Source organism: Pteropus alecto, unplaced genomic scaffold (assembly GCF_000325575.1).
Source record: "Pteropus alecto unplaced genomic scaffold, ASM32557v1 scaffold20, whole genome shotgun sequence".
Taxonomy (NCBI): domain Eukaryota; kingdom Metazoa; phylum Chordata; class Mammalia; order Chiroptera; family Pteropodidae; genus Pteropus; species Pteropus alecto.
Genome location: NW_006436298.1, coordinates 26,471,299 through 26,486,698, shown reverse-complemented (window position 1 = coordinate 26,486,698; position 15,400 = coordinate 26,471,299). Strand labels below are relative to the sequence as shown.

The 15,400-nt window shown below is 36.7% G+C and overlaps 1 protein-coding gene across 1 annotated transcript; it reads left to right on the top strand.

The window, feature by feature from the left end:
- Window positions 1-935: 935 nt before the first annotated feature.
- Window positions 936-2,010, top strand: LOC102892436 (deoxynucleotidyltransferase terminal-interacting protein 1-like). Its single transcript, XM_015590343.1, is given in 4 exon segments — window positions 936-1,538; window positions 1,573-1,736; window positions 1,738-1,820; window positions 1,823-2,010. Coding segments are annotated over 4 exon segments (1,038 nt in total).
- Window positions 2,011-15,400: the final 13,390 nt, after the last annotated feature.

Genomic DNA, 15,400 nt, shown 5'->3' with positions numbered 1-15,400 from the left:
TTAAAACCACAGATATTTTAAGGTTGGAAGGTCCTCAAAAAACATCTGGACTTGCCCCTACTCCCATGTTCTTTTTACAGATAGGAAAATGAAGCTTCAGAGGGATCACACATTTTGAACGACATTTTATATCCCTTTTGCAGTTTGACAATAACATTGATAGGAGAGTTTAGACAAAATGTAATAGATCGCTAATATTTTTTTTCCTAATATGCACATAGAAGGGAAGTCTGGAAGAAAAATAGGTTGTAAATGGGGAAGTTGATAACAAATTTGGTTTGGAATAGGTTAGCTTTGAGGTACCTTGATGCCATCCAGGAGAAGTCATCACACTAGCAGACAGATTCAGTTCGGAATGGCAGCATGCTTACCAGCATGCTTACCAAGTACTGTCTAAGCACTTTATAAGACACTGTCTCATTTCACCCTCTCAACAGCATTGTGTGGTAAATATTATTATTCTCATTGCCCATAAGGAAAATGAGGCTCAGAGAACTGAATTTGCTTTTATTCTCAGAGATGTTGAGTGATGGAGTCAGAATTTGAACTCATTTTTTTTCTTACTCCAGTTCACCACTATTCTTCCTATAAATTTTTTAACTTCCAGTTAGGGTTGGCATCCCCTAACGCAATATAATAAAATTTCTAATTAAAAAATATAGACATGGGAGAAGATTTTAAAAAGCATAATATCATAATAATACAATATTTCAAAAATATACATATAATTTCTATCATAAAGGGTAACACACTGAAATAAAAGTTATAATTGTCCATTCACCATTTTATTATGCCAACAGAGAGTAGCTAGAATGTACATTTGTCTGACTCCTGATTAAGAAATCAGAAAACAGGCTGGAGTGCTCTAATGACGTCAAGTGGCCACTTTCCAGCCCGTGGCAGAGTCGGACTGAAGCTGTAAAAGTCGGGGCTCCATGGGGGCCACTGGTGACGCTGAGCAGCTGTGGGGACCTGGTAAAGCAGAATGGGGTAGCCCCGAACTCGGAGACGCGGGCGCAGCGGGGCAGCTGGTTCTCACGAAACCTTGGAACATAACGGTAAAGCCCCAGCAGGTGCAGCGAAGGGGCCGCCGCTTGCAGATGACAAGTTTCACATATCCTTCCACCTCCATGGACTTCCTTCAAGCTGTCCTGCAGCCTAGCATCAATGAAGAGATCCAGACTGTCTTCAACAAGAAAATGAAGTTCTTCCAGAAGGCAGCACTGAATGTGCGAGACAACGTTGGGGAAGAGGCGGATGCAGAGCAGCTGATCCAGGAGGCCTGTGGGAGCTGCCTGGAGCAGGCTAAACTACTGTTTTCAGATGGAGAAACAATTATACCCAGATTGACCCATGAGCTTCCAGGCATAAAGTGTGGTGGACAGGCAGAGGAAGAATGTGCCCATCGAGGAAGCCCCATTCCCAAAAAGAGGAAGGGACGGCCTCCTGGACACATCCTATTAAATGACCGGGCAGCCACTGGCATGGTATGGAAACCAAAATCCTGTGAATCAATTCGTGGAGAAGGCCCCAAATGGGCCTCGTGTTGTAAATATTATTCATTCATCTCAGCTGAATGAATCTACCACCTTTGTGTTGGGATCTCGAGCCAACAAGGCCCTGGGGATGGGGGGGCACCAGAGGGGAATCTACGTCCAGCACCCACACCTCTTTAAGTATGCAGCTGACCCCCTGGACAAACACGGGCTGGCTGAGCAGCATCAGACGCAGCCAACGGGGGAAGATGACCTACCTCCTCATCGAGGAGGACATCTGGGACCTCGCTGCCAGTGATGACTACAGAGGATGCCCGAACCTGAAGTAGAAGAACTGAAATCCTTTGTCCTACCCTCCTGTATGGTTGAGAAGATGAGAAAGTACATAGAGATACAACAGACAGAGACTGTGCATCACACCTTCACAGACCTGAAGCACCTTCACAGACCTGAGCCAGGTTTCTTGGCTACACTTGACAGCCGTCCTCCAAGGCTCTCTTACCCAGATGGGTGAGACCACTGCTAGGACTGCTTCTAGATGAATCTCAGCAGCATTAAGCTGTGCCTAGGCTAGTTTGTACTGATTTACTGCAGATCACCCCCAGACTGGCATGTGGTTCTATATTTGTAAAGTTATTGGGATAAGAAGCAATTAAACAGTTTGTAATAAACACAGGGAAAAAAAAAGAAATCTGAAAACTCGGCAGAAAATACTACCTCTGTATGGCTGCCACTGGGTACATCAAAGAGCCTATATGTTAACCTGTACCTGTACTGATTTAGAAATTGCAACTTTCAGGGGATAAAAAGAAAGAAATGTGGGGGAAAAAAAACTATGTAGAAAAAGGATGCCTAAAGAGGCACATTTTATACTGAAATGTGTGATACTAAAGTACTATAAATAGGACTGACACAGAGAGAGATTTGCTAGAGTGCATAATCAGGATAGAGTTGTCATAAATCACTTCTTGAATAAGACAGGAAATATATATATGTACATGCATATACATACACATGAGAATTATGTTCATGTACTCCATATAATTTGAATATCAAAGAGCCAAACAACATAGTCCTACGTTTTTACCTCAGGCCAGGTAGGCCATAGCAGATAAAAGCCCACATCTGAAAATAAAACTAAGAGCTGTGCCTACATTTAAGCTATTCAACTGTAGAAATTAAAAGGGATTTCACCAGTATTAAGACAGAAAGAGAGGGAAAATGTCAATTCACAAACCATCATGTGCTGCATACTCAGGATAGAATTCTCTTATAGCTGTAAAGAAAAACTGTATGAGATACCGGAAAATATTATTATAGATGAAGGGAGTTTATAAGAGAACCCTAAAAAGTTCTAAAAAGTTTTGAGAGAGTTTTGGTCAAGAGGATGGAATGGGTAAATTCTGTGCTTGCCTCCTCTGACAACCACATCAAAATTACAACTAAACTACAGAACAATCATCACTGGGAATCACTTGAAGTCTAGCTGAAATAAGTCCTATAACTAAGAAGCCATATATATATACAGAAGCCATCTCTAAACTTGTAGGATGGGCAGAGACACAGAACAAGGTGGTCCCACACCCATGTGTGGCAATTAAAAGTCAGGAGAGATATCTTGGTGGCTGAGGTCCCCATTGAGGAGCAAGGGGTTGCAGTCACACACCAGGCTCCCCAGCCCAAGGCTCCAGTGCCAGGGAGAGAATTCTCCAAAACTGGCTGTGAAAACCAGTGGAGATGGTGGCTGAGTGAGATGGAGGGCTGCTGGAGACCCAGGTGTTCCAATGAAAAGGCCCATGCACAAACTTACTTGCTGATAGACTCACTCTCTCTGAGCTCTAGTGTTGGGGCAACAGCTCAAAAGGTGTCAGGGGCATACTGGGAGGAAATGAATTGCCTGACTTCAGGGTGAGGGCTAGAGGGGCAGCTTTTTCCTAGACAGAAGTGCTGGCAGAAGCTATTGTTTCTTTGTTAAGCCCTCCCCTCTAACCCAGTGTGCAGAGGCAAGCAGATGCCATATCTAAGTCTCTATCAACCTGGCTAAAACCATTTGCTCCACCCTGGTGATTCCCTGAGACCCCTGTCAACTCAACTTGCGGGCCCACCCAAGCCACTTCCAGTGGCTTTTCCATACAAATGGCTTGTGAACTTTCCTAAAATCCATAAAGGTTCTCAAACCCCAAACATGTAGCATTTGGCCTTGGTATGCCCTGTACATCTTGTTAAGCAGCACCAAGCCTGGCACTAGTGGCAGTCAGCCTCAGTTTACAGCTTAGCCTCTTCCAGTCACCTCCAAGCCCAACACAAGTGGCAACCATCTGCAGATAAATTTGCAGTTCATACGAAGTGGCTCCAAGAAGGTCACAGGCAGCAGCTGAACTTGGCCTGCACCAGAGCCCTCCCCAAGAGGCCCCAGAACTAACACACTTGGTGGCCAGCTTCAGTACTCAGTACTCAGTACTCAGTACTCAGACCACATCAGAGTACCATACATTTATCTCAACAAAAGAAACACCCAAAGGGCAGACTGCAGGCACCAGAGTCCTGAAAAGGTGAATCTTGCTCCCTAGAGTTAGCTCCCTCACAACATCTCCTTCACTATAGCCATGGCCGATCCTCATGACCAATCAGCATGAGGCTCAATCCTTCTTACTGATGTGCAATCAGCAACCAAGGCTCAATTACAGCAGGAGGGCACACACAACCCACAAAAGAGACGCACCTGGAGCACCTGGCTCAGGTGGTCAGGGAGACTGTGCCACTGGGCCCCACAGTACACCAACTACATAACGCCACTCTGCTAAGACCAAAAGACATAGCAGCTCTACCTAATACATAAAAACAAACACAGGAAGGTGGTCAATATGGAAAGACAAAGCTCCAGAAAAAGAACTAAACAAAATAGCGACAAGCAATCTGCCAAATGCAGAGTTCAAAATACTGTTTGTAAGGATGCTTGATGATCTCAGTGAGAACTTCAACAAAGAGATAGAAACATTAAAATGGAGATAGAAAACATAAAAAAAGAATCAGTCAAAAATGAAGAATAACTGAAATAAAGAATACATTACAGGGAATCAATAGTGGATAGATGAAGCAGGGGATCGAATTAGTGATTTAAAAGACAAGGTAGCAGAAAACATCCAAAGAGAACAGCAACAAGAAAAAAAAAAGAATCCCCCCAAAATGATAATAGCTTAAGGGGCTTCTGGGATAATATCAAGCTTATCAACATTTGCATCATAAGGGTACCAGGAAAAAAAAAGAGAGAAAGCAAGAAATTAAAATCCTATTTCGAGAAATAATGATGGAAAACTTCCCTAACCTGGCAAAGAAAATAGACATATAAGCCAGAAAGCACAGAGTCCCAAACAAGATAAACCCAAAGAAGCCTACACCAAGACACATCATAATTAAAATGTCAAAGTCAAAGAGAGTATCTTAAAAGCAATAAGAGAAAAAGCAAGTAGCTACCTACAAGGGAGCTCCCCTAAGACTATAAGCTGATTTCTCAACAGAAACTTTGCAGACCAGAAGGGATGGGTATAAATATTCAAAGTGATGAAAAGCAAGAACCTACAGCCAAGATTATTCTACCCAACAAAGCTATCATTTAGAACTGAAGGACAGAAAAAGAGCTTCCCAGACAAGAAAAAGTTAAAAGAGTTCATCACCACCAAACCAGCATTATGAGAAATGTTAGCGGAACTTCTTTAAGAAGAACAAAAAAAGTTTAAAAATATGAATAATAAAATAGCAATAACTACCTACTTATCAACAGTTACTTCAAATATAAATAGATTAAATGCTCCAATCAAAAGACAGGGTGGCTGAATGCATAAAAAAAAAGGCCCTTACATATACTGCCTACAAGATACTTACATCAAAGCGAAAGCAACATAAAGACTGAAAGTGAAGGAATGGAAAAAGATATTTCATGAAAGTGAAAATGGAAAAACAAGCTTGGGTAGCAATACTTATATCAGACAAAATAGGCTTTAAAACAAAGACTGTAATTAGAGACAAGGAAAAACCCAGCAATTTCATTTCTGCGTATTTATCCAAAGATAGCCATGTGCATCCATATGTTCATTGTAGTATTATTTACAATAACCAAAATATAGAAGCAACCTCGGTGTCCATCAATGGATAAAAATGAGGTGAAACATATATACAATGGAATACTATTCAGCCATAAAAAAGAATGAAATCTTGCCATCTGCAACAACATGGATGGACCTAGAAGGTATTGTGCTAAGTGGAATAAGTCAGAGAAAGACAAATGTCTTATGATTTAACTTATATGTGGAAACTAGAGAACGGGATACACAAACAAAGAAAATAAAAAGAAGCTCACAGAGTGCATTTTGATTGTGGCTAGATGGGGAGTGTTGAAAGAATAGGTGAAGCGGGGAGGTGATTAAGAGGTACAAATGGGTGGTGACAAAATAGTCATGGAGATATAGAGCATACCATGAGGAATATACACAGTAGTATTGTAATAATTACGTATGGTGTCAGATAGGTACTGGATTTATTGGGGTGGTCACTTCATAAGTTATATAAACATCTAAGTTATATAAACATTGTACACCTGAAACTAATAACATTGTCAACTATAAATGAAAAATTTTTAAATATTAAAAATAAATTAAGTAAAAAAATAATAGTTCTGAGAAAATAACTTTTAACCTTAATATGATGCTAAATGTCATGATCTCTAGGTAACAGGAGCAGATATGCCTAAAGAGTAGGTAGAAATAAGAGTTTCTTTTGTGATGAAAAGAGTACAACTGGAAAGAACTGAAAGCAAAATTCTGCGTTGCAAGTTGTGAAAAGAAAAATGACACCAGGAAATTGAATCGATTACATGAAAGACAAGCAACCTCTCTTTAAATGCAGGGAGAAAAATTATTGAATGTTAGAAATAATTAGACCAAAAATAATAGAAATACAGGATAGATAACTTATGCCAAAGTTACAGATATTCTGTAAATGAGATCAGAACAACTGGAGCAGAAATAATAATAAAATGTTTAATAGAGGAAAACTCTTAGAGATAGTTAGAAATCTGTATATACAAATTAAAATGGTTCACAAAGTTTCAGACAATATAATGGGAGAAAAATACCCATATGCACACCAATCCTGCTGAGTGTAAGTAGTTTATTTGGAGATGATCCCAAGAAACATTGTTAGGGGAGTGAGGAAGCGAGACAGGAAAGAAGCTGCATGCTTTATCAAGGAAGTCTTCTCTATGAGTAATTGGAAATTACTCCTTCCAGGGAACTCTGAGAAATGGTGTAAAACACATTTCACAGTTATCCTATCGAAGGGAAAAGGAAGCCAAAGGTATTTTTGGACCAACTTCTATCACTCTGTGATGGAGGGCTGTTCCTGGGCAGCATTAATTTCACTTCCCAGTTATTGCATAAGCAGGCATAGTGAGCAGGGTGGGTTCTGCCAGACAAAGCAGGATCTTATGCAAAGAGATGCAAATACTGGCAGCTGGAAGCCTGGCTGATGTGCTGTAAGCATTAGAGCAGGCACCAACAGTAACTGCTGAAGCTCACACTCAAGAATTGTCTTCTACATGTTAAGGCAACAGAAGGACATGGCCAAACAGTCGAAAGTTCAGAAAATGTGACTTTAAAATAATTACATAAAAAAAATGTAACAGCTGAATAAGTGATGAATCAGAATTGAGTATTAAAGATTCAGGGCTTTGTAGTCTAAGCAGGGTTCCCCAAACCCCGGGCTGCAGACTGCAGATGGTACTCTCCGTGGCTTGTTAGGAACCAGGCTGCACAGCAGGAGGTGAGCAGTCAGAGAGTGAGCGAAGCTTCATCTGTATTTGCAGCAGCTCCCCAGCACTAGCATCACCGCTTCAGCTCCACCTCAGGCCACCAGGAATTAGACACTCATAGGAGCATTGGTCCCTGGTGCCAAAAAGGTTGGAGACCACTGGTCTAAAGGACTGGTGGACTGCCCTTGCGAGACTTCCAACAAGAACCATCTTCACCTCTATTTACTGAATCTTGATGAGAACTATTTGTAATCCATTCCTGATTTCCTAAATAACACAAATGAAGTTTCAGTAAAAAATATATAGGTAATATTCACAAAATTTTTAGCATGTGCTTGGCCCATTCTAAGAACTTGATATTATCTCATTTCTTTCCCCAAAGAACCCTTTGAGGCAAGAACTATTATTATCCATATTTCATAGATGAGAAAAGTGAAACTAACTATAGCTAAGTTCCCATGTGTACTAATTAGTAAGTGGTGAAGAAAGGGTATCCTGTCAGTATATTTTGAAATGTGCTCTCTTCAGAATAATGTCCTGTTAATGCCTAAAAGCAAATACATTTTATCGGGATGAAAGTGTCATCAGGTAGGCACCATGTCTCTTGTATTCACTATTGTCTCCTCAGGGCCTGGCAGGGAGCCTGACATACAGTAGGAATTTGATAAATGTTTTCCAAATGCTGACTTTCATTATAACTTGTATTTCCTCCCAATGCAAGCAATCCTATTGGAAATAAGAAATTACCCCTTGAAAAGACTTATCCTTAGGCACAATACACCATCATATTGAAAGTTCCCATTAATATTAAAAGGCTACACTAAAAGGAAAATAAAACCATATGAGAAAACAAGTCTAGACAGAAACAACTAAGTCTTAGTGGTGTTGATTTTGTTGGTGAAATATAGGTAACTTTTTAATTTTCATTGTATTTTGCTCAATGGGTGTCACTCAGAGAGGATTAAATGTACTACAAAATACAAAGTAATTCAGAGGTTCTTTACAGAACTGCGAAGAAATCAATGTACAGTTGTCTTTGATTGAATTTTTTGATTTGCAGGTATATGTATCTGTTGTAGTTCTGGATCCCAGAGGCCCAGTTTACTATTGTATTAGGAAAAGATCCAAAAGTCAAAACAGAGTACAGCTTTGTATCTTGATGTGCACTTGCAGTAGCAAACAAAATAACAAAATTTGGGAGTTTATTATCATGGGTCTTCAGGATAATTGGCTTTAAATAATCTTGTTTGGGTTTAGTCAGGATTTATTCCTTATAGAATTTAAAATGGTGCCAGTTCTAAATCACGTTATAAAGATTTCCATAAGACTCTCCAAAGATCTACCTTTCTCATGTACCAATTCTTAGCTGGTGTGAAATTATTTGTTGTCTTGTCTCATTGCACTGGATTGGAGTGGTATCAACTGGCCTCCAACTGGAAAAGTGTCAGCATGTATGTTACATCTTATATTTAATAAAACCAAAGCAAACCTGGTACTAGACCCACCAATCTGGCCACCAGGGTAGAGTTAATGATGGTTCTTAACTTTCCTGCGTTGAGAAAGAGTTTTAGCCTGGACTCTCCCTTCAAACTGCTACAATTAAAACTGCAAACAACTGTATATAAATAATTCCTAATAACTATATGTAAATAATTCAATAACTAAAATGACTAAAAATGGGAAATACATTTTCTTTAGTTCATTTAGGTCTTAACATTCCTAAATAACTTTCAGTTTAAAGCTTCATTCTTGGATTGTGCAAGAAATCTACTGGAAGAAACCTAAAGAAATAATACGTATTAAATGGCAAGATACTATCTTTGAATACCACCAGTGTTATCGAAATAACCCACGTGAAAAATAAAAATCACTTTATATTTGGTTTTTATGTGAGTTTCATATGTGCTATTTAATTTTTTAAAATCAATAATGGAATAGAGTATGAAGAAAAGTAAATACAGAAAATATATTTTTTAGTTCATTTAGGTCTTATCATTCCTAAATAACTTTCAGTTTAAAGCTAAATAGTAAATATTCACCTAAATTTGTAAGTATTAATTACTCATAATATGTTGGGCATAATCCTTCCAGATATCTTTTTTCAAATATATTTACATATGTATACACACACACACAAATCTAGATACAGATTCTACTCTACACTCCAGACACTTGCATAATTTATTCATTAAGTATATATCATGATCCTTAGAATTTTGTTCTATATCATCTTTATAGTAGTTGCATAGCATTTTATTAGCTGCATTTGATGGACATTTAATTTCCAATTTAAAACTTACAACCAATATTGTAAAATATTCACTTACATATACCTTTGTGCCTTTGCCCAGTTACATATTAGGAATAAATTCCCAGAAGTATAATGTCCAAATCACAATATATAACATTTTGCATTCCAGAAAGTAGTAACAAATTAAGCATAATGATAGGGATTATCATTTTAGCACTGTTCCCTACTTATCAACACTGATATGACTGTATATTTTTATCCAGTCATACTGGATGATCATTTTAGTCAATATCAGAGAGAAGGTAATTAGCTGCACTCCCACTGCTTACTCAGAAGTGCTCCTTTTTGGTCCATGGAAATGTGTCACTACTAAACTATTCAATTTCCACAACCTGCACTTATTTGTATATCCATCCTTTGGTAGGAGATCTTTTTTATCAAATTTAGATGTGAATTAGCATAACCATGCTGTCTGTGGCTACATTAATAAAAATGACCATAAATTGTAAACGTGATGACTGTATGAACTTCTCATCACCAAAGAGATGTGAAAGAAATTGGGAAAAAGCAAAAATAAGAAGTTGAATTGATGACTAGAAACTGAATTCATGTAAAGTGCTAGAATACAATCTATCAACCTAAGCCTGGGTATGGGTATCATTACCAGAAGAAAAGAAATCACAGAAAAGAAAAGCAATTCTAACACTGTGATAGGAGTAAAGATCAGCCAAAGGGACAGGACAAACTTATAAATATTAGTTTCTGAAAGCTTGAATCCCTGGGTTCCATTCCCAAGGTATTAAAACTTTGCTATGGTTCCATCTTTATTTTTTGGCCCCTTTATTTACCACTCTGCTAGTAGGTAACTTTCACTATTCTTATCAAAAGGTTAAGCATCAGTGCCCACAATGGAGTAGAGTCATTTTCCTCTTAAGATACATCTGCCATTCTGTTGTGCTAAAACAATGGAGCGCTCACTCTCAGTTATTTGAGGGCTCGGTCTTTCTCTCTTCAGAACCCCTTTCTACATTAGGGATTTTCTTTTCCTAGAGTGATGGTGACATCAAATGGTCTAGTGCCTATCAAACTTGGTTATTTCTCTTAATCTTTCAAGTCTCGGACTCTCTAACCTTGAAATATCTTCCCCCCACTTTGAATACTTTCTCCTATGCAGCTAGGTATAATGGGCATAGCATCGCTTTTTTGAGAACTGTTTTCTATCCTTGAAAAATCTGGAATGAGAAGCCGAGACTAGTTCTGACCTAAGTATTTGAACAAGCGCCCTTTTTTCTCCAATTTTTTTCTTTCTGGGTAAAATGATAAGATCTAAAGCTTTCCTGTTCGTATTCTACATTGAAAAAGACAGAACAAGCCATTTGCTATATTTATTTTAAGGTTTATGGATGCTTCTTGCAAAGTAAAAGATTTTTCTACCTGAAATTAAGCCTTTCTCACTGGGTTCTACATTAAGGCTTGAGACCAAGTCATTGTCTCCTATATGTTTTTCCCTCAACTACCTTGCATAATGAGCTAGCAATATTTAAGTGTTTCTTAGACTCCTATTTAATAGCACTGTAAAGTCGTCTTTTTGTTATGTAGCATTGTTTCATCAAGATAAGCAGGAATAATGCATAGGACACATTCAAAAACAAAATCCCTGATGCATAATGAGTTTCTGGCGCTGAGAAAGATCCCTAGTACATCTGTTAACAAGCCTAACGGCAAAACAAGTAGACTCCACCCCACTTAGAGTCTATGGGAGCAAGTTATTAGCTAGAAGAAGGCTTTGTTTGGGGAGGGAGTCAAAAGAAAAGTTCATACAGCAAGTAGGCAGAGTTCAAATCAAGCCAAGCTTCAGAGGGTTAATATTATGACTCTCAATTTATTGGTGTCAGGCTTTGGCAGGTGGTGCTAGATTGGCTGCCATTATATTCCTCTTTCTTAACACATTTTGAACAACTGAAAACAGGGTCAAGGTTCACGAGAGAACCAGTCTCTGGAGAGTGATGTGCCTTGTTTAGAGTTTCTTTGTGGTGCCCTCAGGTGAACCTTGAGTTCGTTCTGGTTACTGCACTATATACATTATTGATCGCTAGAAATTTGTTCCTCTAAGATTTTCTTATATGTAATTAAGATCGTTTGTACCTTTGAAATGCTTGATTCAAGGCACTACATTTCACTGGATATTTTAAACAGAAGGAGAAAGGGACGGGGCTGGGTAATTATTGAGGAATGAAGGCTAAGATCTGTGGACCTCAGGGCCTTTTCTCTGAAGCAGGAAACCTCCACTCCCCAGGCAGTTGCTGTAAAGCTTCCAAATTATAACAAAATCACAATATTTCCCTGTATTAAAAAGCTCTATTGTGTTATAGTTTGGACTTCAGTCTCAGAATCACTGAGATACAAGACCTTTTAAAAACCTTTTAAAAATGTAAGGCTCTATGATATACTCAGGGAATACTGCCAGTGTTCTGCCAGATAAGCATTATTTTTTTCCCTACTAATTCTAATCTCTGCCAATGTAGGAAGACAGTGTGGTAAAGTAGGAAATTAAAAAAAAAAAAATCCTGGATCAACATTAAGAGACCTGTGATATATTGAATGCCAGTAAACAACTATTATGAACTTAGAGCAACTGTGATCTCCATAAGCCATAGTTTGCTCATCTATAAAGCAAGACTATGAGTATTTGTTGTGAGAAATGAATCTGAACACATAATAATTTAAGCATTTATAGAATATATATTCATGGGAAAAAATATATATGGTGATAGATGAATCACACAGTTCTTGCTATAAAAGAAATTACTATCAAGTTGTTTTGGTGATATATTTGTGCCTGCCTATAACATATAATATCTTTACTGGTTTGGTGTGTGAAGATTGAGAAAAAGTGGTCATATCTAGAAAAAGAAGAGTGTTAACATGTTACCGCCTACTTTATCTTGCAGTATTATATTCAAGGTCTGCCAACAGCTATATACAGAGGGTTTTTGTACTTATATAAATAAGTAACTTTTTATATAGAACAATATTACCAAATATAAATAATTAGAGAAGTAAAATAATCTGTAAGAGAGATAGATACTTAAAATATAAAAGAAAGATTATGGGGACAGAACAATGTCAGAGCTAATTATTTATATTTGGCTGAAGCAAAATGATTAGTGATAAAAGTAATACCTATTTAAAAAAGAAAAACCAATATATCCATTCAGTTACTCAAAAGAGATAGGCCAATATTAGAACAGTAGAATATTTAATTCATTCATATAATTAACTGAGAACAATGGTTCAAGCATAATCATAAAAAATTATGATATTATATTGAAAAGTACACTCAAAATGTAAGATTAACCACATAATTTCTTCTGCTTCCTTCTAAAATCTTACAAAAATGGCACTAAAATGATTATTTAATGAGACAAAATAACACGGAAAAGAGAAAAGTATAAGATGTGATAGCAATAAAATTTTGAAAACTAGAAAGCCGAGGGACAAGTAGCAGCTGATTTGATGAACTGAAGGAAAAAAGAATCTAAGCTTATAGTGTGCAGGTAAGATGACAGAAACCAGGGAACTTTCTAGGGCATTGGATACATTCTACACTAGGGGTTACATAGTTACTAGGGGTCATAGTTACATAGATGTTTACTTTTCACAAAACTCATGGACTATATATGCAACGTCTGTGCATTTTCTTAAATATAAATTTTATCTCAATTAAAAAGGAAGTCTATATATGGCACTGGTTCTTTTCTCGCTCTCTTCTCTAAAAAACTGGCAGCCAGAGTCATACCTTCAAGACAGGAAACTGGCAATTACTTTCTGTGAAAATTGACCAGCCTAAAAAGAAATAATAAAGTTTTAAGGAATCTCTTGAAGAAATCACTCAGAGAAATCCACCAACGAGCCCTATCCATGAGCTCAGGTCGCCCAATCTGCTTTCCTGCTTCTCATCTTTAATATGAGTGAATAGTTCACGACCATCAGACATTTGAAAAAGGCCTCTAATTAGAAATATAGAGATCAAAACATAAACAAAACAAACAAATGGAAAAACAAAGATAAGAAAATAAGTAATATAAAGATTATAAAACATTTTTTATCTTAAAAACCTATAATTTACAGTCTCAGAGAGGCTATTATAACTCTGCATTTTTAAAACAGGAACAGTATGCTATAATGCTATGAAAGTAGCATGGAAGTAATAAAAGGCGCTCTTAGAAATTCAAAATATAATAGATATTAAAATTATGCAAAATAAATCTAAAAATGGAAATTTATTAAAGAAATAGTTGAAGAAAATTTAATTTAAAAAAATTAAGAAAATTTAAAATGCACAGAAAAGAGTTAATGGAAAATAAATGGCTTGAATTCAACTTTGAAATATAGGAAGACATAACCAATAAGTATTGTGTATTATTATATATCAAAAATACAACTAGGTATTGCCTACATTATGTTATTTAATTATATCGACAACCCTATAGGAGAAACAATATAAGAATATACATACATAAGTCACATAGCAAGTAAGTGAGGGCAGTAGGGATTTTAGTAGAGCTCAATTAAACCTACTCAGATATATTTGTACAGACTCAGGCTCTTAATCATTGTTCTTCAGTATATGTGGTATCATCCTCTATCAAGGGAAAATACTGATGTTTTCTAGATGGAGGAGGGAATGTCAGAAGAAAGCTAAGGCCTTATTTTTGGTAGGTGTAGAAAGGAACATTTGACCCGACAAACTTTAGTTCTGTCAATATTACCTTAATTTGGAACCACAAGCTCTTGAGACACTATGGGTTGTACAACACAGTAAAAATAAAGTGACAAGATTGTAGATTCCTAAATGCTAGACTAAGGGGAACATTGTCCTGCAGTTACTTCAAAGTCACTCAAAATAAGTAAGTTCTAATGCACTAGAAACCTTTGAAAATTATTAAATATATTGCAAATGTGAATGTTCAAGAATACATATTTTTGAAAGAGGTGAACTTTTACGTAACTTGATAGAAGCTCAGAGTTACTGAATATGTGCCCAAGTACACATGGAAAGTTAAATTCTTAACTAATCAATACACATTCACTAGGATGGATTAAAAAAAATTTTAAAAACTGCCAAAACAAGTGTTAAGAACATTAAGTGACTAGAATTCTCTGGGAATATAAATTGAAAAACTGCTTTGGAAAATTATTTGGCAATACATATCTAAATACAGACAGAAGTTATGAAATAGCAATTCCAATAGTATAAAATATTAAATCAAATAAATATACACAAATATATGTACAAACAGACATGTACAAAAATAGTCATACCCACATTATTAATAATAGTATAATAGTACCGAAATGGAAATAACCCAAAGGTCAATCAAAAGTAGAAGAAAAAAAAAAAAACCATGGTCTTTATATACTTTATTTCATTTACTTAAGGCTATTGTCACTGCCCCAGCTAACAACTTCTCTTTTCTAACCTAATTCGATTTCCTCAAAAGAAGATTGTTAGTTATTCCTAAAGTCTGGTTTGCAGATCTTTACAATTAGGAAAATCAAGAGGGCATAATGATATTTCTCTAAAGATAAATATTTTCTATTTAGAGGACCATGCTTTGCAATGAAGACACGTAAATATTACTCCTTTGGTATAAAATATCTCTTATTTTATGAAATCATTGTGAATTCTGAGGGTACTTTTAGTTTGTTAAATTTATTTGGAAAATTTAAAAGTTTGCTAATGGATGATGGTCCCCAATATTTCTTTTGAAATTCCACTGGTTAGTGAAAGCTAAAATTTAGAAGCCACTGCACAATACTTAATAAACACTTCCTTATCTCTTA